The sequence below is a fragment of the Abramis brama genome, assembly GCF_963993115.1.
Source record: "Abramis brama genome assembly, chromosome: 12".
In the NCBI taxonomy this organism is placed as follows: domain Eukaryota; kingdom Metazoa; phylum Chordata; class Actinopteri; order Cypriniformes; family Leuciscidae; genus Abramis; species Abramis brama.
Window position 1 is genome coordinate 20419101 of NC_139974.1, and position 25668 is coordinate 20444768.

Sequence of the window (25668 nt, forward strand, 5' to 3'; positions counted from 1 at the left end):
GATGTCCTGTTACTTTATCCTCTACAGTAAAAGACCTGGGTGTTATAATCGATTGTAACCTGTCTTTTGAAAATCATATTTCGTATGTTACAAAAACAGCCTTTTTCCACCTTAGAAACATTGCTAAGCTACGTAATATGCTATCAGTTTCTGATGCAGAAAAGTTAGTTCATGCATTCATGACCTTGAGACTAGATTACTGTAATGCTTTATTAGCTGGTTGTCCTGCATCCTCAATAAACAAGCTACAGTTAGTCCAAAATGCCGCTGCTAGAGTTCTTACTAGATCAAGAAAATATGATCATATAACACCGATTTTATCATCACTGCATTGGCTACCTATAAAGTTCCGTATTAATTACAAGGTATTGCTACTGACTTATAAAGCCCTAAACGGCTTAGCTCCAGTCTATTTAATGGATCTTCTATCGCCCTATAATCCATCGCGCTCTTTAAGATCAATAAATTCGAGGCTTTTGGTCATACCTAGGATATCCAGATCAACCAAAGGAGGGAGAGCATTTTCACATTTGGCTCCGAAACTCTGGAATAGTCTTCCTGATACTGTCCGTTGCTCGGACTCGCTCTCCCAGTTTAAAACTAGATTAAAGACGCATCTTTTCGGCCAGGCATTCATATAATATTGTTAATCTTACAGTTCTGTAAGAACTGGCCCCCGACTGAGCCTGGGTTCTCCCAAGGTTTTTTTTTTCTCCATTAGGTCACCTGATGGAGTTTTAGGACACCATTAGGTCACTTGGAGTTTTTTCGGTTCCTTGCCACTGTTGCCTTTGGCTTGCTCAGTTGGGGATATTTTGGGGATATTTAATTTTATTATATCAATCAATAAATTCCACTAGAAACAAACCTTGTTGTATTATTTTATTTTAATTTAATACTGTGAAGCTGCTTTGATACAATCTGTATTGTGAAAAGCGCTATACAAATATACTTGATTTGATTTGATTTGATAACATCGGTTAATGGAAACGGCGTCATTTCGCAATAGTTTTTTGTCGATATTTAGTAAAAATGAGTTTTGCGCAAATGTGCAATGGAAACGCACCTACTGTTTGTTATGTTTCGTGGTCCAGACTGGGCTAGTTTGTTTTTCTTGCCGTTTGTGGAGCCTGGGCTGTCTACAGAGACCGTGTTTTTTTACAGTGTGTTCAGAGGACAGGCAGCTAGCAGATAGTGAGGAGATGTTTGCTGTATGTGACAAAAAAATGTTTTGGCCAAAAAAACGTGTGACATCGCTTAGAGCACCTGAATAATCTTATTTTCAAGTAGGTTTCTATGATTATTTTGATTATATATTTATTGATTATCAACTTGTCCCGTTGGAGTGTTGCAGGGATGATGGATCCTTATCCCAGGATCCTAGGCTGCAGTCCATCACAGTGCTCATACACACATTAACACGCATACACACCTATGGACAACTTAGTGTCTACAATTCACCTAACCTTCATGTATTTTTGGATTGTGGGGGAAACTGGAGCTCTGGGAGAACATACAAACACAAAAAGGCCTCCACACTAAGCCGGGACTCAAACTGGGGACCTTCTTGTTCTTCATCATTAATTGGATGAATAAGTCTAAATCATTTTCATTTTATTTAAAAATGTTATTCTGTATCAAGTGTTCTCCTGTGCAGTGAGCAATGTGCAAATGTGCCTATTGTATGACTATAAAACAAATAAAATGTATGAAAGTATAATCAATGCAACACATTATGTCTAAAATTTTTAAAATGTTGAAAAAAGAAATGTTACTAAAAATAAGTGTTAATAAAAGTCATTGTCCACAGTTTTAAATTATCAGTTTAATTCCTCAAATTAAAGATAAAAAAAATAATAAAAAAATCACATGAATCCCCTACTAGTTATGTTCCTTTCATTATTTTTTTTTTAGTAAATGCAATAGATTCATTATAACCCCATTACAGTTAATGTTATTATTGTTTTTATACACACCTAAAAAACAGACATTAGTGAAATCTAATGTTATTTGAAATTTAAATAACAGTAAAATATAGTCTGCCATTTTATGGGCTAGCTCAATCGCAAAATCCTGCCAGTGAACCGAAACGTTCGCTCCCAAAAAAGTCCCACAATGAAAACCAGGGCGCATCGATGCTCACTATGTTCCCTTAGCAGAAGTTCTGAAGAACAAAACATAAATCACATGAGCTAACTAACTACACTTGAAAGATGTTTTTTAATTATTATTATAGAATTATTTTTCAGCATAAACATACATCACTATGGTAATGAACATTATCCAGCTAACATTTAAAATTTATTTACAGCTGAAATGTTGCATTTATATGTAACCAGCAAAACATTTATCATAATGTACTTTAAATAACATTAAAAACTAATGTGAGAAAGATATCAGTTCCGCTGCATCAGTTCGGATAAATATTTTGCTTGTTACATATAAATGTTAAAATAAGTTTAAGTTTAACTAGACCAGCAGTGGCCTGCATCTCAAGTTTTTAACTGCAAAAATCAATTCTGTGTGAATGGCCTGTAACTGATTGAAAGATAAATATCGCATTCTTATTTCAGTGTATTTAAGCAGACAGTTTGCCTTGTACATTCAGCAAGCCAAAGAGGGCAATGACCCATCTTAGTGGCAGGCGGCCAAATGAAACTTTAAAATCAATCAGAGCTATAGAATTGTATATTAATATTTACAAGTAAATATGAAGATACATATTCACAAAGATACAACTCCCCGCAATTCTCACCTTGAAAGCACGCAAATATTTCTGCCTGTTTTCGCATGTGTGATTGCCGGCCTCTGCTTTCACACTGTGTCGTTACTTTCAGCTAATAATATCCAGGGGCGGATCTACATGGCACAGACCCTCACTAAATTCTGATTGGCCACCCCGCAGAGGAAATTATTACTTAGCAACTCAACAATTAAATAAATACGTGGACACTAAATATAAATATAAGCTAAATATAAAAGTTGCTTTCAGTTAAAACAGCTCAAACATGCATTTTAGTTTGAAACTAGGCTTAAGCCTAGTCTGTGAAACCAGGGGTATGATTCTAATGGATTTACGGTATGGTGAAAATGCACTCTTTTAACAGCCTAAGTTATTTTAGTTTCATTGTGTAGTTTTAAGTTCCCTGTGATCACTGTAAATACATGTTATTTATTCATTCTATTTCTGTTGTTTGTCTCATCTTTTTAAACACTCCCAACCTCACACAGTTTAATCTGACTCCATTTTTAATCCATGTAACTCAACCGATTGGGCTGATCATTACAAACTTAGCTCCCACATGCACCTTGAGTTCCCTTTCGAGGGAACTCGCGCTGCGTCGAGAATCGACACTTTGGGACGACTAAGTCAACTTAGTCAACTTTCGTGACGCGTCTGAAGCCTGTATGGAACTAGTCTAATTTTGATTGGTGTTGCGTCATGACGTCACTCGTGACGTCGCATGTGACGGTGATGCGGAAGCTATAAAAGGACGCCGGATCACAACAGCGTCAGCTTCTGTTCTTCAGCAAGCGTTCTGTGTGACTGTGTGTCTTATTTGGTGTTGTTTGTCTCACGTTATCTCTACATTAAAAGATATCATGGCGAGCAAAAGTCAAGATAAGCGATTCAGACAGTGTGCGTCCCCTTGCCCGTGCTATTTGAGCAAGGGTGATACACACTCGCTCTGTGTTGTTTGTCTGGGAGTGGAGCATGCACGGGCAGCGTCTTAACAAAGGAAGCCATAGAGCAGGTTCCTCCTCAGGGGAGGGAGGCCGGGTTCTACAGCCGGTACTTCATAGTTCTTAAGAAGGATGGGGGGTTACGTCCTATTATAGATCTCAGGGTATTGAACCGGTCTCTGAGGAGATTCAGGTTCAAAAGGCTAACCATACCTATTATCATGAGTCAGATCAGGTCCGAGGACTGGTTTGTCACGATATATCTAAAAGATGCTCACTTCCACATATCCATCCTTCCCCAACACAGGAAGTTTCTAAGGTTCGCTTTTGGGGGAAAAGCATATCAGTACAGAGATCTTCCATTCAGCCTAGCACTGTCACCTCGCACCTTCACGGAATGCATGGATGCTGCTCTTGCTCCTCTGAGACTTCAAGGCATTCGCATCCTCAACTACATTGACGACTGGCTCATTCTGGCACAGTCAAAGGAAATGGTGGTTCAACATCGAGATGTTTTTCTGAATATTCTAAGGTTCTTAGGATTAAGACTCAATGTCAAGAAGAGTTCATTAATTCCTCTACAGAGAACCATTTTCCTGGGGGCAGTATGGGACTCAGTCACGATGCGGGCACAGTTGTCTCCTGCTCGGATAAACACCATCTTGACCACAGTAACGAGTATCAAGCTAGGCCAGACCATCACTGTCAAACATTTTCAAAGGGTTCTGGGTCTTCTAGCAGCAGCATCCAACGTGATTCCTTTTGGCCTGCTGTATATGAGGGCCCTGCAGTGGTGGCTCCGGACCAGAGGGTTTTCCCCGAGGGGGAACCCATTTCGCACGATCAAAGTAACGCGCAGATGCCTTCGTTCTTTGGTCATGTGGAAGAAACCGTGGTTCCTGTCCCAAGGTCCTGTGTTGGGGGCACCGTGTCAGAGAAAAATTTTGACCACGGATGCATCCCTCACAGGTTGGGTTGCAGTCATGGAAGGCTGCTACACCAGGGGTCTTTGGAAGGACCATCATCTTTCATGGCACATCAATTGCCTGGAGATGTTGGCAGTATTTCTGGCTCTCAGACATTTCCTTCCGGACCTCATAGGTCATCATGTTCTAGTGCGAACAGAAAATACGTTGGTGATCTCATATATAAATCGACAGGGGGGCCTGAGATCGCGCCCTCTATGCAGATTGGCACATCAGGTTCTTCTGTGGTCTCTCAGTCAGAGCAATGTTTATTCCCTGGGACAACAATGTGGGAGCAGACATCCTGTCGAGGCAGGGGCTGAGGCCCGGGGAATGGAGACTCCACCTCGAGACGGTGGAGTTGATATGGAGGGAGTTTGGTCAGGTGGAAGTGGATCTGTTCGCCTCTCATGAGAACTCTCACTGTCCGCTCTGGTTCTCCCTCACGCATCCAGCTCCTCTGGGACTGGATGCCATGGTGCAGGCATGGCCGAGCGCTTTTGCTCCCAGGGGTTCTAGAGAGGGTCCGGCGGTACGGGATCAGCTTGCTCCTAGTATGCCCCATACTGGCCGGCCCGAGTATGGTTTTCGGACATCATGGCTCTTCTAGCAGGACCTCCATGGCAAATCCCGATCAGGAGGGACCTTCTTTCTCAGGCCGAGGGCACAATATTTCACCTTCGGCCAGAGCTGTAGAAGCTGTGGGTCTGGCCCCTGAGGGGGACCAACTCGTAAATGCTGGTCTCTCAACTGAGGTTGTCGAGTCCATCTTAAACTCTAGAGCCCCCTCCACGAGGAAACTGTATGCATTAAAATGGAATGTATTCAACTTATGGTGCAGAGAACATCAGTTGGACCCAGTTAACTGTCCAGTGGCTTCAGTGCTGGAGTTCCTCCAGAGTCGCTTCTCTGACGGGCTCTCCCCATCCACGCTTAAGGTCTATGTGGCGGCTGTAGCTGCTTTCCACACGCCTCTAAGGGTGGGCACCTTGGGGAGACACCCACTTATAGTACATTTCCTTCATGGAGCTAGGAGGGTGAGGCCTGTCATCCAGCCCAGGGACCCCACGTGGGACCTGGCAGTGGTTCTTGAGGGGTTATCTCTGGCACCCTTCGAACCCTTGGATGAGGTGTCTGAGAAATTTGTATCTTTAAAGGTAGCCTTCCTGCTCGCTATTACATCCCTAAAAAGAGTTGGGGACCTGCAGGCGCTATCCGTTGCTCCCTCTTGCCTCAAGTTCACTCCTGGCAGAGTAAGGGTCATTCTCCACCCTAGACCCGGCTATGTGCCTAAGGTGCTGACAAATGTGGCACGGTCTATAATTCTTCAGGCATTCCATCCTCCACCGCATGTGTCGGATGAGCAAGCTAAACTACATTTATTATGCCCGGTCCGAGCCCCGGAGGCTTATGTTCAAAGAACCTCGGGCTGGAGGAAGTCGGACCAGCTACTCGTGTGTTTTGGGTCACCTAAGAAGGGTTCCCCTGCTTCAAAGCAAACTATCAGCAGATGGATAGTAGAAACTATTTCTTCAGCTTACGAGGCGCACAGCTTGCCTTCGCCTCTTCTGATAAGAGCCCACTCAACCAGAGGAGTGGCTTCCTCTAAAGCTCTGCTAGCAGGAGTTTCCCTTCAAGAGGTCTGTGATGCTGCAGGCTGGGCCTCCCCACACACCTTCATAAAACATTACAGTCTGGATCTGCCCTCTACACCGGGTTCACAAGTTCTCTCGTCTTGAGTGTGCCACATTGCTTCACACCAGGGCATACATCTCTCAGTGTGGCGCAGTGGGCATTTTGTTCCCCAAAGTGTCGATTCTCGACGCAGCGTGAGTTCCCTCGAAAGGGAATGTGTCGGGTTATAACTGTAACCCTCGTTCCCTGAGACGCTGCGTCCCTCGGCCACACTTCTCGCGCTCCTGAGAACTACTTGCCTCGACCAATCAGAAGCTGATGCTGTTGTGATCCGGCGTCCTTTTATAGCTTCCGCATCACCGTCACGAGTGACGTCATGACGCAACACCAATCAAGATTGGACTAGTTCCATACAGGCTTCAGACGCGTCACGCTGAAGGCATTCCCCAAAGTGTCGATTCTCGACGCAGTGTCTCATTCCCTTCTCAGGGAACGAGGGTTATAGTCGTAACCCAAGACGTTTTTTTTGTTGCACTAATTTGTTTGTTCATAAGGTGGCAACGTTTCCCAAGGCTTGTTGTTTCACAGTTGTTTCACAGTTCACTTGTTGTTGTTTCAAAATAAACCAATGAGATGGTACAACAACAATGACAGACTACTGGAGATGGCAACAACAATAGACACCCACATTGATGAGTGCTTGTGTAAAGAGATTTAGATTTTATCTCTTAGCTTAAACAAGTAGCTACATATACATTTGTATCATAATAACTTCTGAAAAGAAATAGTGCATATGAGCTGTGTGTCATCTGAAGGTTTTAGTCTTTGTCATACACTGGAGCTGCTCTCATCAGTTTTGTGGTCTGTGTGAAACTCAAATGCTCTGCTCTCGCTCGAGTATAAAATTTGTGCCACAAATGTAGGCTGTTGTGTGGACAGGACATTTTGAAGAAAATGCGGTCGTCAATCCCATAAACACTGATAGTGTTAGCATGGCATAAGAGTGTATTCATGTTGAGATATCCTGCAAGAACCTGTGAGACCTGCATTACTCCACAATCAGACTTTCAGACAGCATTAAAGATAATTTAGCTTAGGCTGAAGCTCTATAGCACTCAGTGTAAATAATTTAACACAAATGGGTTTGAACCTCAGTTTGTTTAGTGGGCAGACCTGGGGCCAGGGTAGTAGAATGTGCAGGCGTGAAAACCTGAATATTTATTGAATGGGTTCCATTTGGTATTGGATAGCATGTTTACCTTGCAGCCTTCACAAGCACTGACACCATAGTGGTACCCCGAGGACTTGTCCTGGCAGACAAAGCAGGGTTTGTAGACACGAGGAGGGGGTAGAGGTGAAGGAGGGCTGGGGACCAACTCCTCAGAACTGGTGCTCTGTGTTTCAATGGCTGTTGGGGCAGAAAGAGACAAGAAACATGGCCGATTATGATTGAGATGAAAACTGGCTTCAGACATGACTTCATACTTGTAAGCAGTTTACTTGAGACAATAAATGCAATGAATAAAATGGTAATTGATACATACAATGAAAACAGCAGAAATAAAACACAAGTGCTCAACCTCTATGTAACTAATGCATGCTCGTCTTTTGGAAATAAAGCATGTCAAGTCAAACATACCAGCAAAAAGAATAATGTAAATGCTAAATATAGGCATACAGTTAGCAACGCTTGACTTGCATCTGACAAAAGTCCTGCGGCCATATGTATAAAACTTCTCAAAAATACTCTTAAGTATAGGCTTAAACTTTGACTGAAGTGTCATTTTTTTGTGTGTAAAAAGTAGGACATGTATAAGAGTAGGAGCTATTTATAAAGAAATTAAAAGCAACTTTCAGTTCACTTTCAAAGTGCTAACTGAGGTAGCACCTCTAAACCTCTAAATCAGCCAATAGTGAGTCTGGACGGTTAGTCACGGCAGCATGACACCAATCAATGAATGTAATAATAATAATAAAATCATATAATTAAGAGACTGGAACATTTATAGTATATAGTTTGCAATTAGTTATAGTTTGCAACTTTATTTATCCCACAGGGGGCTATTTCAATAGGGCTTAAAACACACAACATCACGGGCCCATCACAGGCACATCCAAACACATAACCTATGTTAAAACATATTAAAACATAGATAAAACATAATACATATTACAGCATGCTTCAAAATAAATTCAATTTCTCATAAATACTTAAACAACAAATTAAGACTATTGGTGTTTGTGCCTTTGTGTGTTAGTTTGTGTGTTGTGTTATTTAAAATATTTGTTTTGCATTGTGCAAAATTATCACAAATAAGTATTGATGTCATGGAATCCTTTTATATTAATATATGTCTCCTCATTTACAGTTGGAGCCATGATGTTAACATGAGTTCTATAAATGGCTCCAACAACTCCAGGGAAGACTGCAATCCTCATAAAAGTTTTTATGTTTAAAAGTTGCTTTTGCTGCATGGTTTGAAAGTCAGTTGAAAAGTCAATGAACTTCCTTACTATTTTTGGTTTGGTTAGTGTCAAAATAGAGTTATATACAGTAAGACCCTGCTTACGAGGGGTGGGAATCTTTTGGTACCTCACGATTAGATTAAAATCGATTCTTGAGGTCACGATTCAATTAAAATTGATTCTCGATTTTGAACAAAATTTAGATTCGATATGTGTATATATTTGATTATAGTTTTGTGTTACTTTTCTTATTTGACTGCAGTAGACAGTTTAATAGGTCTAAAAGAAAAAAAATCCTACTGAATTAAATGTGAACCTTGAAATTTATTTGGTTTGTCTTCTCATTTTAGTCACCCAATATTATAAAACAAATGCCCTTTAAGCTGACTACAATCATTACACACACTCTTTTGTAATAAAGAAATTTTATTTTATTTTTGATATTAAAAATAGGAACAAAGCATCAAATTACAAACAAAAGGACAAATACAAAAGAAAAAATATACAAATTAAATAAACAAAATTTTTCAGGTGCAGTAGGTTTATTTAACATGTAGTAAGAAATACTACCGAAATTGAATAATCATCTGTAAAAACAAAACACTGTATAGTCTTCACTGTATGAATTAAATATAAATTGATTCATATTAAAGATACAAAAGTGATTTAGTCAAAAGCAGTATGTTTTTTTTTGTTTTGTTTTTAATGAATATTAATGAAACAGATGACAACAGTTTGGCTGCTGTCCCTTTAAGAATGAATGCACGGATATAGTTACACATCTGATTTTCTCCCATTTGTTTTATTTCATGTAGGTCATTACATATTCTGTTTACATTGAATACTCCACAGTCCACACTATGTGCATTTTGACATAATTGTGTGTGTAGCTGTGAAAGAGAACTGAATTAGAGATCGCGTGTATGTGAGAGTGCCCCTTTTTTCGTTCTGTGTCCGCCAGCAAGAGCACTGCGTTGAGTCCTTGTTCGTGACTTATTGTGATTAACGTCAATAACTTTAAGTAGTACTGTGAAGTTACAGAAGTATAACACTTTAGAAAATTGATTTTTGAAATTTGTGAATCGATGCAAATAGAAGATAGAATCGCGATTCATATATGAATAGATTTTTTCCCGCACCCCTACTTAGGCCTGTCGCAATAATCAATATATTGACTAATCGCACAATAATTGTACATGATCTCATTCTCAATAGTTTTTGGTGACACAATATATCGCCTATTATGTTTACATAATGAATGTCACCAACAGCGGGGCTCAGGCAGTTCCTTCATACACAGAGCGGCCATCGACATGGTGAAAAGGGTGTCATTTGTCATTTATCCACTGTTCTGCTGCAAATATAAACGTCACAGCGCAAAATGGTGCACACTAAAGAAAAACAGTTTTAGCAGACATGGCCTGTTGGAAGCTTCTGTGTCTTTGTTCATATGGACATCTGACTGCTAGGGTTTGTGTTTTCAGCAATAGCGTGCACCCTTTCTTCACAGAGAAAAGAAGGACAGGGGAAATGGAAAATCTCCATAAGTGCCTTTTGTGCATTTGCAAGTGTGTTTTTAGGGCCTGAGCACCGATGGTGTGAGGACCCTATTGGAATTGCTCTGTTTATTTACTTGTTACTTTGCACTTTTTTTTTTTAATAAAATGTTTATTTACTACTTATTCAAATTTCAAATTAATTTTTTGACACTTAATTTCCGTGATCTAAGGAATTAAAAGGTTGTTTTCATTTGAAAGTGTGTAGGCCTACTTGCATTGTTTTGCTGTTACTGTAAATGGTAAATGGACTGCATTTATATAGCGCTTTCACAGACCTATGGCCACCAAAGCGCTTTACATATAGCCTCACATTCACCCATGTATATTATGATAATATATTCAGTGACATAAAATGGTCTTAAAATGACAATAATATCGTTTATCGCAATTATTTCTGGGACAATATATCGCACAACAAAAAGTAGTTATCGTGACAGGCCTACTTACTGTGGACTGATGGGGCCCAAGTCATCACCGGTGCACTGCTGCAATTTCACCAAAAAATCAAGTCAAGTCAAGTCAAGTCATCTTCATTTATATAGCGCTTTTAACAATGTAGATTATTCCAAAGCGGCTTTACAGAGATACAAGGATAGTTTAAAGTAACAGAGATTGTTTTGGCTTTATAGCAGTTCTTGAATAAAGTTATTTTCCAGCTAAAGTTAATTTGATTGATTCACTTCCGTCACAACGATCATTAGTTATTAACTTAGGGGCCGCTAACACGACACCGTTTTAACAGGAAACTCTACACAGACTTTAAACGCGAAACCTGTGAGAGCGCTCATGGCGTGCACAGGCGTATAACGAGTTCAGTCTATTGGTATGCACATTTGAATGTATGTGCGCAGGTTTGTAATTCCCTACAAACCAAGCCTTAAAAAACTACTTGTCTGGCCTTAACATTTTGATACAGAATTTTATCACTTCGGGGTAGATATGCGAACCGAATTTTCCCGACAACGCTTTATCTGTAGAGTGGTAAAGGGATCCTCCATAAGGAGAAACTAGTTGGCACTTTAGCACCCCGCTATGACATCGGGTCCAGGCGCAGGTCCTTCATCAGATCTGGATACAGCCTGGATCCAGCAGGCTGCGGGAAAACCTCGGGATAAACAAAAACACAGAGTACATCAGGATTTATGGGAAGTGTTCCCGGTTCCGGCTGACCTGATCTATGCAGCCTAACACTGAATTATAGAAGTCTATAATGTGTTATGTGTATGCTAGGTCAAAGAGATGTGTTTTTAGTCTAGCTTTGAACTGACAGAGTGTGTCTGCTTCCCGGACAATGGTAGGAAGATAGGAATAGGAAAAGGATCTACCGCCAGCAGTTGATTTTGATATTCTAGGTATTATCAACTGGCCGGAATTTTGAGATCGCAATAGACGTGAAGGACTATAATGCGTTAAGAGCTCGCGCAATATTTTAAAATGTATACGATGTTTAATAGGGAGCCAATGCAGTGTTGACAGAACAGGGCTAATATGGTCATAGAACTCGAGCTGCTGCGTTTTGGACCAGCTGTAGTTTGTTTATTAAGCGTGCAGGGCAACCACCCAGTAAAGCATTACAATAATCTAGCCTTGAGGTCATGAACGCATGAACTAATTGTTCTGCATTTGTCAATGAGAGCATATGGGGTAATTTAGATATATTTTTAAGATGGAAAAATGTGGTTTTACAGATACTAGACACGTGACTTTCAAATGAAAGATTGGTATCAAAGAGGTGACACCCAGGTTCCTAACCGACGACGAAGAATTAACAGAGCAGCCATCAAGTGTTTGACAGTATTCTAGGTTATTACGTGAGGAAGTTTTTTGTCCAATAATTAGAATCTTAGAAATTAGAAATTAGAAATTACTAGTCATCCAATTTTTTATATCAGCTATGCATTCCGTTAATTTTGTGAATTGGTAGTTTTCGTTAGGTTGTGAAGAAATATAGAGCTGAGTATCATCGGCATAACAGTGAAAGCTAATTCCATGGTTCCTAATGATATCTCCTAATGGTAGCATGTACAGAGTGAACAGCAGTGGTCCTAGTACTGAGCCTTGTGGTACGCCATATTGAACTTGTGATCGATAAGACATTTCTTCATTTACTGCTACAAACTGATAAGTATGATTTAAACCATGCTAATGCAATTCCACTAATGCCAACATAATTTTCAAGTCTATTTAAAAGAATGTTGTGGTCAATAATGTCAAATGCAGCACTAAGATCGAGTAACACCAATAGAGAGATACAACCACGATCGGATGATAAGAGCAAATCATTTGTGACTCTAATGAGAGCTGTCTCGGTACTATGGTACGGTCTAAATCCTGACTGAAAATCCTCGTAGATATAATTTCTTTCTAAAAAGGAACATAGTTGTGAAGATACTGCCTTTTCTAGTATCTTTGACAGAAAGGGTAGATTCGAGATCGGCCTGTAATTGACTAATTCTGTAGGATCAAGTTTTTTTAACAAGCGGTTTAATCATAGCCAGCTTAAAGGTTTTTGGTACGTATCCTAGAGACAAAGATGAATTGATGATAGTAAGAAGAGGATCTATGACCTCTGGAAGCATCTCTTTCAGTCTTAAACATTTTTTAGTCTGTATAAGGTCTAACATACATGTTGTCGGTTTAGATGATTTAACCCTCTGAGGTCGGCAAACGCGCGGGCGCGTTTTGCTGGATTTTCTCCACATTGTAGCACTATAAACTTAAATTACTCCGTCATTTATGGTCATACAGAAAAAAGAAATATAAAAAAAGAATCTGTTATATTTCTACTTTTTTATGTGTCCACTTACAATCAAATCAAAACATTGTGCTTTTGTAAAATAAAGAAAATAAACAGGGTGTGCGTTCTGCCTCTCCGTCGCGGATAACTTTTTTTTCTTGAGCACGTCTATAAACTGAAACAAAACTCAGCGAATACTTGTCACACATTTATGAGCCATATACCTTTATAAACATTTAAGTGTGTACTTTTAAATGATCGGATTCAAAACGAAAACAAATATTCTCTGTTTAAGTAATTTGTATAAAACCAACAAGATGTCCAGTATCTCAAACGCTTGCTCATTAGATTTAATTTGGCCACGCCCACTCGCGCAAAAGAGATTCACATGCAAATCTCCACATGGAACGCGAACTCGCTCATTACCTCAACAACAAAACACCAAAACACTTCACTTCACTTTTCGTCGAGTTTGAAAGACGCGCCTGAGCTTACATTGGATTTACCTCAGAAGAAGAAGAAGACAAGAAAGATGTAAGGTAAGAAATTCTTACATATTAGTTTGTTATTGTTGGATAAATGTCACGTTGCAGTTGAACTGTTGCTAGATATATGGGGAATATTATAATATTTAGACCCGTGTTTACTGTTACTGTGTTTGTGGATATCTGCTCAAACGTAGATATGTATATGGTAACCATAATGTTTTATATTTGAGCGCGATCGCGTTTGAATGTATCATATTTTGGATCGCGATCGCGTTTGAATGTATCATATTTTGCAGCGCGATCGCGTTTGAATGTATCATATTTTGGATGAAAGCAAAACGCACCAAACAGCTTAATGTTTTTACTATTATCTCATTTCATATCATCATAACGAATGGAAACATTTGAAGTAACATGATAATCAATATATTTTTCTCTAGCTTAGTTGTTACTGAAATCTTTTGGAAGATTTATACTGCTATAGGTTATTGTTATTATTATTTTATCCAGCACTGCATTATGCCTACAAGGCACAACAGACCTGGTGTTCATTATATTATATATTGTTGGAAACATTTGTGTGTGTGTGTGTGTGTGTGTGTGTGTGTGTATTCTGTGAATTTTAAAAAGCAATTTTAACCAGAAAAATCTAATATTTATTTCCAAAATCGTGCAGGCCTTTCTCTTGATATCAGTATGTTCACTTTTTTTTTCAGGGCCCAGATGCCACTGAGGACTTCAACATCCACATGAGTCTCTGTACATGAACATGGTAAAGTGAAAATCAAACACCTTGGAAATGAAAGGTATGTACAATGTTTTTAGGAATGGCACAAAGGTCTCTGTCTTTGGATCATTGTTTTCAATAAGTGCTTTTTTGGCATTTGTTGTGTATCTTTGGATTATGTTGTGTTGTAAATAAATCCAAACAATTTAAAAGCCATTCTTTTTTAAATCTCCTCATTTACAGTATTGTGCAAGGTTGCTCAGAATGACAGGGCCTGATAGCTCCTAATAGGGCCGTTAGGGGACGGTCTTTGTCTTTCTCAGGTGTGAAAAGCTTACATATTAATGACCTCCGCATAAAGCTTTTTCACACAAAACACGTCGTAAAAATTTTAAATCAATATATTGTCTTATCTGAACGAGCAGTCAGGGTGATTTTCACATAGTTTTAGAGCAAATATTCTAGGCTATGTCATACAATTTTCAAAAGTCTTGTGAAGAAATAATCAGTATGGGTTTCATGGCCTTATTTCAGTGAGATTTTTTTTTTGTATTTTCACAAACCACGCATAAATGTCATTATCTCAAAACTACAAACTTTTACATACATGCTGCTGATATATTATTGTAGCAGAGTTTGTGCTGAATACAGTGTAATTAGACTTTAGCCATGAAAATGTCACAAGTAACAGAAATAACCACAAATGTCAGAGCATGTCAGAACACCTCCAGGGCCCAGAAAACAGCTCAGACCTCAGAGGGTTAATGAGTTTAGCGAATTCTTCCTCTCCTATAGCAATAAATGAATCGAATTTTTCCTTAGGGAGCCTACAATGCACTCCCTGATGCGATACTGTAGTAGACGGTTGCATAGTTATAATTTTGTCCCTGATATTATCAATCTTATAAGTGAAGAAAAATTACTTTAATTTATTTTCAATAATTTATCATTTTCTAATTATCATATCAGTAATAATTTTTCAATTATTACTTTCATTTCTGCAGTTAGAGAATTGATTTGTAGAGTGAGAGAAGTTATTAAATTTCTTTCTATGATGGTTACAAAAAGAATACCTTGATGATCAAGCTTGCATCATTTTATCAACTCCCTGTCATCTTATAACTCAAATACATTATATTTTGTTGGAAAGTGTGTGGTCTACTCCTCTCTGCCACCATCTTGTTACTCCTAACTAGATTAGGATACCTCTCCAGCACTCTTAAATAATTTAGGATCTGAGAACTAGTTGTAACACATAGGAACCTTTATGAATCAAACTTATTCTTAAGTCTAGGAATAAGACTAAAATAAAATTATGTCATTCTTACAATTGTGACACACTTCAAACTAAAATTTTAGTCTGAGTGGCTTTATACATTTGAAACTTTGCCTTGAAAGTCTACCTGAGTCTAATCTACAGCTCTGGTGCAAGTGAGAACCGAGTAAGCTGCTTCACTCTCTATAGGTAACAGCTGGTTTCTTAGACAATGATCTCAAAACACTCACACTTGCCTTCACCACACAGGACACATGCAATGGATGCCTCAGAATTTTGCCAAAATGAGGTATCTTAGGATGACACAAAGGTAGTTCCAAAAGTTGGAAAGTTAAAGTTCAGTGTATTTCAAATAATATACAAATATTCCATTGGATAACACCAGTGAGGCCAAAAGAGGGGTTTGAATGACTGGGCATCTTAGGACCCACTTACACATCACCCAGGCCTGCGCCCTCCACTGCTACTTCTCGTAGTGGCAGAAACAACACGGGAGGTAGCAGTTACTAGTTATAAGCCCAGAGTGATTGGCGTAAGCTCAGGCACTACGGGCTGCCTCCGATGGTAGGAGGGGCCATCGTAGCCCCATTGGTCAGCTATCGCCTGCACAAGCTGGGCAGTCTTCAGTCAATAAAGTGCTGACCTGCCACAGTCTGCCTGCTTCAATGGGTGCTTGGAGCTTAGGGTAAATACCAAAGAGCAGACTGTATACCCTGCACCAAGCAAAGAAAAAATAAGGAAAAAATATAAATCCTATAATTAGCAAGCTGGAATGTCAGTACTTTGTACCCAGGCCTCGTTGATGACCTATGACAGGATGATGATGCCAGGAAAATGGCCATCATCGACGCAAACTCAACAGGAGGCTCAATATTGACATTGCAGCATTGCAAGAGACCAGACTTCCATCAGAGGGTAGCCTCAAAAACAGGACTACACATCCTTCTGGAAGGGAAAAGAAGCAGAGGAACAGAGACTGCATGTAGTGGGATTCACAATAAAAAGCTCTTTATTTAAATCAATAGTGCTCTCTTCCAAAGGGTTAGCTAATCCTCACTCTCCATCTCCAAACCTACTCTAGCCCAGTAAACATCCTGAGCATCTATGCTGCCACACTCTACTCTTCAGACAATGTTAAGAATCAGTTCTATGAGGAGCTTGAGACTGCCATTAGAGAGATTTCAGCCACAGAGTACCTGTATATGGTTGGAGACTTCAATGCCCGGGTTGGAGTCAATCATGAACCCTGGCCCCGCAACATCTGCCACTTTGGTGTTGGCAAGTTAAATGAGTATGGGCAGAGGTTGTTAGAGCTGTGCTCATATTATGACCTTTGCATAACCAACATATTCTTCATAACCAAGCCTCAAGCACAGGACAGCATCCTGGAGGCACCCCCGATCCCAACACTGGCACCAAATGGGCCTCGTTATCACCCGAAGACCATTATTGACACAGTTCACTTATCACTTGCAGCTACCTGTGACACGGATCACTCCTTAGTTGGTAGCAAATTGCGTCTTCATCCTAAGCAAATCCATCGATTAAAGCAGAGAAGACGCCCATCAACATAGCCATTACATCAATTCACGTTTTATGTGAGTGATTGTAAGGACACTAGCTCAAATAAAGGAAATATTAATAATTAATCAGGGATATGATTAACGTATCGCATACAGGTTAAATCACCCGAAAAGGGGATACTTTTGCCAATGTATCTGTATAGAGGGATAATTAAATACAACGTATTATAATCAATTATCAATACAGGTAGGCAAAAATAGATCAATTGTATAATATGAATAATCAATTACAACAAATTATAATTAATCATTAATATATCTAAGCTGAAAATAGATCAATTGTATATATGAATAATCAATCACAACGAATTATAATTAATCATTAATATATCAATAGTCTAGAATAGATCAATTCTCAGGATAACCTTTAATGAAATTAATTCAGTTATCGAATAATCTGTTCGTCCAGCAAACCGACCGTACGATCTCTTTATCAACTTTCAAGAAAAATTATCCTTCTTACAGACTCAAGGAAAGGGTTATTCTTCTGGCCATGAAAAATAACTTCCCTGTTCTTATAAGATTAGGCTACTAAAAATAGTAACAAAAAGTAAAGCGTGTAGCTTTAGATCGAACATTTAATGGACTTCGTGATGTGAGCAGCAGACAGAGACAATCAAGAATATAATGGGTTTTAATAAATGAAACTATGAATACATGTGACTACAGTTAAACACGGAATATATATATATATACACAACAGAATAATAGCAGTACACAATGAAAGAGAATGAGAATGAGAGAGTGAGAGGAATAGAGAGAGATCACAGAATGATCACAGTATGGCAAAATCACAGACAAAGTAACCTTTGAGAGACAACAAGAAATCAAATCACCCTAAGCAGGGCAAACAATCTTAACGCATTAAAAGCTCGACAAAGCTGATACTTGCATATGGTTATTTTGTGTTGCTGAGGAAAGAAGGCGCGTGTGTCGGTCTTTCAGAGCTGGGCGTGCTCTCTCGTTTCTTCTGGGGCGAGCAGAGTCGCGGGTAGTTTAAAAGTCCATTGAAAGTGAAGTTACCAAAGAAATAATTCAGGCAAAGTTCATTTCACTCATAGGTGGAAATGAACAAAGGAGAATATGAAAAACAAAGACAAAAGACTAAAACTAAAGCTACAAAGAAAACCGAAGTGAATAAAACCGAAGAGGATAGCTGAGGATGAATAACTGAAGAATAACCGAAAAATAACTGAAGTGGGGAGAAACTGAATGTCCCATTTTCTTAAGGAAATCCTCGTTCACGCCTCCTTTTGCGTAAATGACAAATCACCTTCAGAGATTTTCGAGCGGGAAGAGTTTCTTTGTCCTGTCGGGACGGTTCATCTGCATAAGTTATGACGGCGTTTAGAATTCGTCATTTCTACTCCAGAAAGATGGTACACACAGAATAATACATTTTACTGTAATCTCCTATATATGAGTAGCTCAGTCAGACCGAGACGGTTCACGAGATACCAAGAATGGCAGGTAAAGAAGGTGGAAATACAAAGTTATATTCGTATGCATGAATATGAGCACTTATAGTTCACTCCTTCAACTAGAAAATCATAAACTACGCTAATATGAACTGGGAAACACACAGGAGTATATTGTTTACATTTGACAGGCTTATATTCTAAGTTTAATGTTCAAAGTTCGTGTATGTGTGTGCATAAAGGTGCGGAGAGTTCTTAATCTCTCTGAAGCTGGCCAACGTGACTCGCGTGGAATGTCTGCTCTTCCTGGTGACCCTCAGCAGGCCCATAAAAAGTGTCAGAGGGGTAATTTGGCCTAGACTCTCTGGCGTTTAGGCCATGATTTGCATCTGAGAGTCAGGAGGTTGAAAGCTTTAGGAATCTTAGCAAAGAATGTGTTTAGAAGGAAAGAATGAAGGTATCATGATTCTTGTCCATATGCTACATGATTTACTAAGGCTGTTGAAGAAGCCCTGAAAGACTGCCCAACCAATCAATGTTGAAGAAAAGTGGAAGCACATCCATGATGCCACCTACATCTCTGCATCAGATATCTTTGGCAAGAGGAGGAGAAAGAACCAAGACTGGTTCCAAGCGGGAATCACTGAGCTCGAGCCAGCTATTACAGCAAAACGACCTGCATTACTTAACTTCAAAAAGGAGCCTTCAGAGAAAACACTGGCTGCACTCAGGAAGGCCAGAAATTACACCAAAAGGATCACTTGTAAATGCTGCAATTCTGGCTGAATCTCTGTCAGAGTATCCAATTTTCTGCCGACTGTAGCAACATCCGAGTGATGTATGAAGGTATGAAGAAGGCCCTCGGCCCAAACATTATCAAGATTCCACCCCTAAAGTCCATCTCAAGTGACATCAAAACTGACTGAGGCAAGCAAATGAAGAGATGGACGGAACACTACCGGGAACTTTACTTGAAACATAATATTGTTACCAACACAGTGGTTGAGAACATAAATCCCCTGCCAGTTATGGAAGAGCTTGACACTCCAATCTCTTAAATAGAGCTCAGCAAGGCCATCGACTCTTTAGCATGTGGCAAAGCTCCCGGAAACGATGACATACCTCCGGAAGGATATCTCCTGTGTGTATCTCATGTCCCGTCTGCTCTGCTGTGGTGGTCTTCTGCTCCGCCGTGGGGAACTTCAATCCTGTTTGCTCTGATTTGGTTGTCTTCTCTGCCATGGGTATCTCTAGTCTGTCTGCTCTGTTTGGTGCTCATCTGCTCTCCTGTGGGTATATCCAGTCCCATCTGCTCTGTTGTGGTGCTCATCTGCTCTGCCGTGGTGATCTTCAGTCTCATCTGCTCTGCTGTGGTGGTCCTCTGCTCCGTCATGGGGATCTTCAGTCCCGTCTGCTCTGTTGTGGTGGTCTTTTGCTCCGTCGTGGGGATCTTCAGTCCTGTCTGCTCTGCTGTGGTGGTCTTCTGCTCCGTCATGGGGATCTTTAGTCCCATCTGCTCTGGTACTTATCTGCTCCACCGTGGGGATCTCCAGTCCCATCTGCTCTGTTGTGGTCCTCATCTGCTCCACCGTGGGGATCTTCAGTCCCATCTGCTCAGCTGTGGTGGTCTTCTACTCCATCATGGGGATCTCCAGTCCTGTCTGCTCTTCTAGGGTGGTCTTCTACTCTGTCATAGGGATCTTCAGTCCCATTTGCTCTGTTAAGGTGGTCTTCAGTTCTCCCTGCCTCACTGTGGGGATCTCCAGTATTGGTCTTCAGCTCCGTGTGTCCCGTCATAGGAGCGCCTTGGTGGTCTTTGGACACCAGTTCCCAGACCACCTTCCACCTCAGGGGCCTGGCCCTCCCCTTATTCCGCCTCTGCTCCACCTAGCTCCTGGACTCTTTTTGGAGCGTCTGGAAGCCACTCATTTGAGAGGGGGCTATGTCATGATCCTTTCTTTCTTTCTTTCTTTTATTATTTATATAGCACACATAATACAACAGGCGTTGCCCAAGGTGCTTCACAAACAGTAGAATAAAACATTTAATTAAAAATTACATACAAACAAGCAATGGAATGTAAACATAAGACAGGAGACAGCTACATACTGTATCACTTTCACACAAAGGGCCAAGCCACTTCAGACTGACCCCCATGCTACATCTAATAAGTAGGTTTTTAACAACGACTTAAACACAGCCAACGACTTTGCTGATCTGACAGAATGCGGGAGGTTATTCCCGCATCTTTTTTCGACTTCCTGTTTCGAATGCGCATGCGTCGCGTCTGAACGCGTTGTTGTCTTTGGAGCTCCATCGATTGATTTATAATTCTTGATTTCTCTTTAAACTCACTTACAACGAACATTTTCTATTTTTCCTCACCTCATAGTTACAACGCGGACTGTTGAGCAGACGCGTCTCAAGCCTATTAGTGATCCAACGTCGGATACTCTTATAGGTTACTCCTGTGGATCACGGCTGAACGCGTCTTCTCCACACTCACTTACAAACAAACATTTTTTCGCCTATCGTGCGTCTACTCTACACCGGTACCACTAAAAAGACGGATTATATCCAAGACTTCAGTCATAAATTAGTATTAATATTGATAGCATCACTGGTAGCGTCGTTGCTAACTTAACTTACTGTCCATCTGTTAAAATGGCGAATATATCAGATGTAAGTAGTCTACCTTTTGGTGCAGGTGAGGACACATTTGAGCTACACGCGTTGCAGTCTGAGCTGGAAGCTGTTGAGAAACAGATCCACGACCTTTTAGTGAGAAAAGCCGAGCTGATAGACCGGCGGTTAGCTCTTGAAACATCACGCGCCGATGCACACAAATCAGTGATCAACGTTACTAACCCGCTGACTCCGACCTCGTCTACTCCGTGCGTTACTCAGCATCGGTCACGAGCGTCGAGGCCGCGATCAGCTATGGTCTCGTTTACGCCGGCTCCAACATGCCACCACGAAGCCTGGATATTTCCGCAGCGGAAGACGCGAGTCAGGTCTAGACCAAGAAAACTCTCTCCGACCCTCCCGGTTTTCGAGATATCCACACAAAACCGCTTCTCCCCTCTTCGCGAAACAGAACGCGATGCTGTGATCATCGGTGATTCCATCGTTCGACACGTACAAGCTACGTTAAATAAAAGTAAGGTGCATAGTCACTGCTTTCCTGGTGCTCGTGTTTCTGAAATCGCTGCTCACGTTCCCGAGATTCTGAACGAGCGCGTCAGAACTGTGGTTCTGCACGCGGGAGGGGCCGACATCAGGCTGCGACAGACAGAGGTTCTGAAGAAAGACTTCAGGAATCTGATCGATACGGTACGCAGCACATCGCCTGATATAACGATCATTGTGTCAGGACCGCTTCCCACGTACCGACTAGGTCATGAAAAGTTTAGTAGATTATTCGCGCTAAATGAATGGTTAATGTCATGGTGCAATGAGCAGAAACTGCTCTTTGTAAATAATTGGAATCTGTTTTGGGAGCGTCCTAGGCTTTTCCGTGCTGATGGCTTACACCCAAGCAGATTCGGATCGGGTCTTCTGTCAGATAACATCTCCAAAATGTTAAATACCTTTTGACTAGTAACCAAAAGTTCAAATCATAGTCTCTGCTGCACCAAATTAACTGATATAAATAGTGTAGAACATTGCATAGAAACTGTGTCTATTCCTCGTTTAGTGAGATCAAATAATAATTCTACTGCAGGATCTAGAAAAAATCGAATTGTTATTAAACCAGAAAATGTTGCTATTAGTAACCAAAAACAATTTCTAAAGCTAGGTCTTCTAAACATTAGATCACTCACACCTAAGGCAGTTATTGTAAATGAAATAGTCACGGATAATAGCTTCGATGTACTTTCCCTTACTGAAACTTGGCTTAAACCTAATGATTATTTCGGTCTAAATGAGTCTACTCCATCTGGATACTCCTATAAGCACGAACCCCGTCTGATTGGTCGTGGCGGCGGTGTTGCAGCGGTCTATAGAGATATTCTCAATGTTACTCAGAAAACGGGTTATAAGTTTATTTCGTTTGAAATACTTGTACTAAATGTTACGCTCTTAGATGTTAGAAAAAAATCCATATTATCTCTAGCCTTGGCTACCGTATATAGACCGCCTGGGCCTTACGCTGATTTCCTAAAAGAGTTTGCAGATTTTCTCTCAGATCTATTGGTCAATGTAGATAAAGCATTAATTGTTGGAGATTTTAACATACACGTAGATAATCCAAATGATGCGTTAGGGGCTGCGTTTATAGATTTATTAAATTCATTTGGGGTCAAACAAAACGTCACAGGACCAACTCATCGTCTTAATCACACACTCGATTTAATTATATCATATGGAACCGATCCAACCGATATAGATATCATTCCACAAAGTGATGATGTCACTGACCATTACTTGGTAACTTGCATATTACGTACTGCTGTAATATGTCATGCGGCGCCACGTTTTCGACCAGGCAGAACAATCCTTCCATCCACCATAGATAATTTCTCGAGTTGCTTGTCTGATCTGTCTCAGCTGCTGCCTGAACCCAAACAAACAGATGAACTAGAAGAACTAACTAGCACTATGAGCACCATTCTCTCTAGAACATTGGATGTTGTTGCACCCGTTAGATTAAAAAAGGTCACAGAGAAAATTAAAGCACCATGGTACAATAATACTACGCATGTTCTAAAGAGAGAAACCCGTAATTTAGAGCGTAAATGGAAACAAACTAATTTAGAGGTCTTTAGAATCGCGTGGAAAGACAGTATGTCACGTTATAAAAAGGCCCTAAAAGCGGCCAGGGCTGAGCACCTCCGCAAACTAATAGAAAACAACCAAAACAATCCTAGGTTTTTATTTAACACCGTGGCTAGACTAACAAATAAACAGACGTCACCCGAACAAAATATCCCGTTACAGTTTAGTAGTAATGATTTTATTAACTTCTTCACTGAGAAAATAGAAAACATCAGAACCACAATTGTAAACGTTCAATCCTCAATCGCACCTTATAATTCAGCCTCAATTTTCCCCCCGCAAGAACAATTACAGTGCTTTACAACTATAGAACAAAAAGAGTTAAATAAACTTATCACTTCATCTAAAACAACAGCATGTTTATTAGATCCTATACCAACTAAACTACTGAAGGAAGTGTTACCTGTAGTGGAAGAGCCTCTCCTCAATATTATTAACTCGTCTTTATCTTTAGGTCATGTTCCAAGAACATTTAAACTGGCAGTGATAAAACCTCTCATTAAGAAACCACAATTAGACCCGCATAATCTAGCAAATTATAGACCCATTTCAAATCTACCTTTTATGTCTAAAATACTAGAAAAAGTTGTGTCCACTCAACTGGGCTCTTTCTTGCAAGAAAATGACATCTATGAAAAGTTTCAGTCAGGATTCAGGCCGCATCATAGCACTGAAACTGTGCTCGTTAAAATCACAAATGATTTACTCTTAGCTTCTGACCAAGGCTGTATCTCAATACTAGTTTTACTGGATCTAAGTGCTGCGTTCGATACTATAGATCACACAATACTCTTAGATCGACTACAAAATTATACTGGTGTTCAAGGACAAGCATTAAGCTGGTTTAGATCATATTTATCTGACCGCTACCATTTTGTCTATTTAAATGGAGAAAAATCGATCATAACTCCAGTAAACTATGGAGTGCCGCAGGGATCTGTGTTAGGCCCTCTGTTATTCTCAATATATATGCTGCCACTTGGAAATATTATAAGGAAACATGGAATTAGTTTCCATTGTTATGCTGATGACACTCAAATATATATTTCATCACGGCCGGATGAAAACGCTAAATTATCCAAATTGACAGAGTGTGTTAAAGATATAAAAGATTGGATGACGCGTAATTTTCTATTATTAAATCCAGACAAGACAGAGGTAATACTTATCGGTTCAAAAAACCGCCCACAGAACCTCTCACAATACAACTTTGACATCGTAGGATGTCCTGTTACTTTATCCTCTACAGTAAAAGACCTGGGTGTTATATTAGACTGCAACCTGTCTTTTGAAAATCATATTTCGTATGTTACAAAAACAGCCTTTTTCCACCTTAGAAACATTGCTAAGCTACGTAATATGCTATCAGTTTCTGATGCAGAAAAGTTAGTTCATGCATTCATGACCTCAAGACTAGATTACTGTAATGCTTTGTTGGCCGGTTGTCCTGCATCCTCAATAAACAAGCTACAGTTAGTCCAAAATGCAGCCGCTAGAGTTCTTACTAGATCAAGAAAATATGATCATATAACACCAATTTTATCATCACTACATTGGCTACCTATAAAGTTCCGTATTAATTACAAGGTATTGCTACTGACTTATAAAGCCCTAAACGGCTTAGCTCCAGTCTATTTAGCGGATCTTCTATCACCCTATAATCCATCGCGCTCTTTAAGATCAATAAATTCAAGGCTTTTGGTCATACCTAGGATATCCAGATCAACCAAAGGAGGGAGAGCATTTTCACATTTGGCTCCAAAACTCTGGAATAGCCTTCCTGATACTGTTCGTTGCTCGGACTCACTCTCCCAGTTTAAAACTAGATTAAAGACGCATCTTTTCAGCCAGGCATTCATATAATATTGTTAATCTCACAGTTTCAAACTACAATCCGGCCTCTAGTTCATAAATGCCAGAGGAGAACTGGCCCCCGACTGAGCCTGGGTTCTCCCAAGGTTTTTTTTTTCTCCATTAGGTCACCTGATGGAGTTTTAGGACACCATTAGGCCGCTTGATGGAGTTTTTTTCGGTTCCTTGCCACTGTTGCCTTTGGCTTGCTCAGTTGGGGATATTTTGGGGATATTTAATTTTATTCTATCAATCAATAAATTCCACTAGAAACAAACTTTGTTGTATTATTTTATTTTAATACTGTGAAGCTGCTTTGATACAATCTGTATTGTGAAAAGCGCTATACAAATATACTTGATTTGATATTCCACAGTATAGGACCGACTCGAGAAAACGCTCTGTCACCTTTACGTTTAAAATTTGTTCTTACAGTCAGAAGGAGATTTAAATTTTCCGATCTCAAAGACCTGGACGGAATGTATACAGACAACAACTCA

General features: G+C 40.0%; 1 protein-coding gene across 1 annotated transcript in view; it reads right to left on the minus strand.

The window, feature by feature from the left end:
• LOC311094227 (retinoic acid receptor beta-like) overlaps positions 1-25668 on the minus strand; it is a 263942-nt gene that overhangs the window by 180189 nt on the left and 58085 nt on the right. Inside the window, exon 2 of the mRNA XM_084132015.1 lies at positions 7544-7692. Within this exon, the coding sequence (XP_083988141.1) occupies positions 7544-7692 (149 nt within the window). The remainder of the gene's footprint in view (positions 1-7543; positions 7693-25668) is intronic.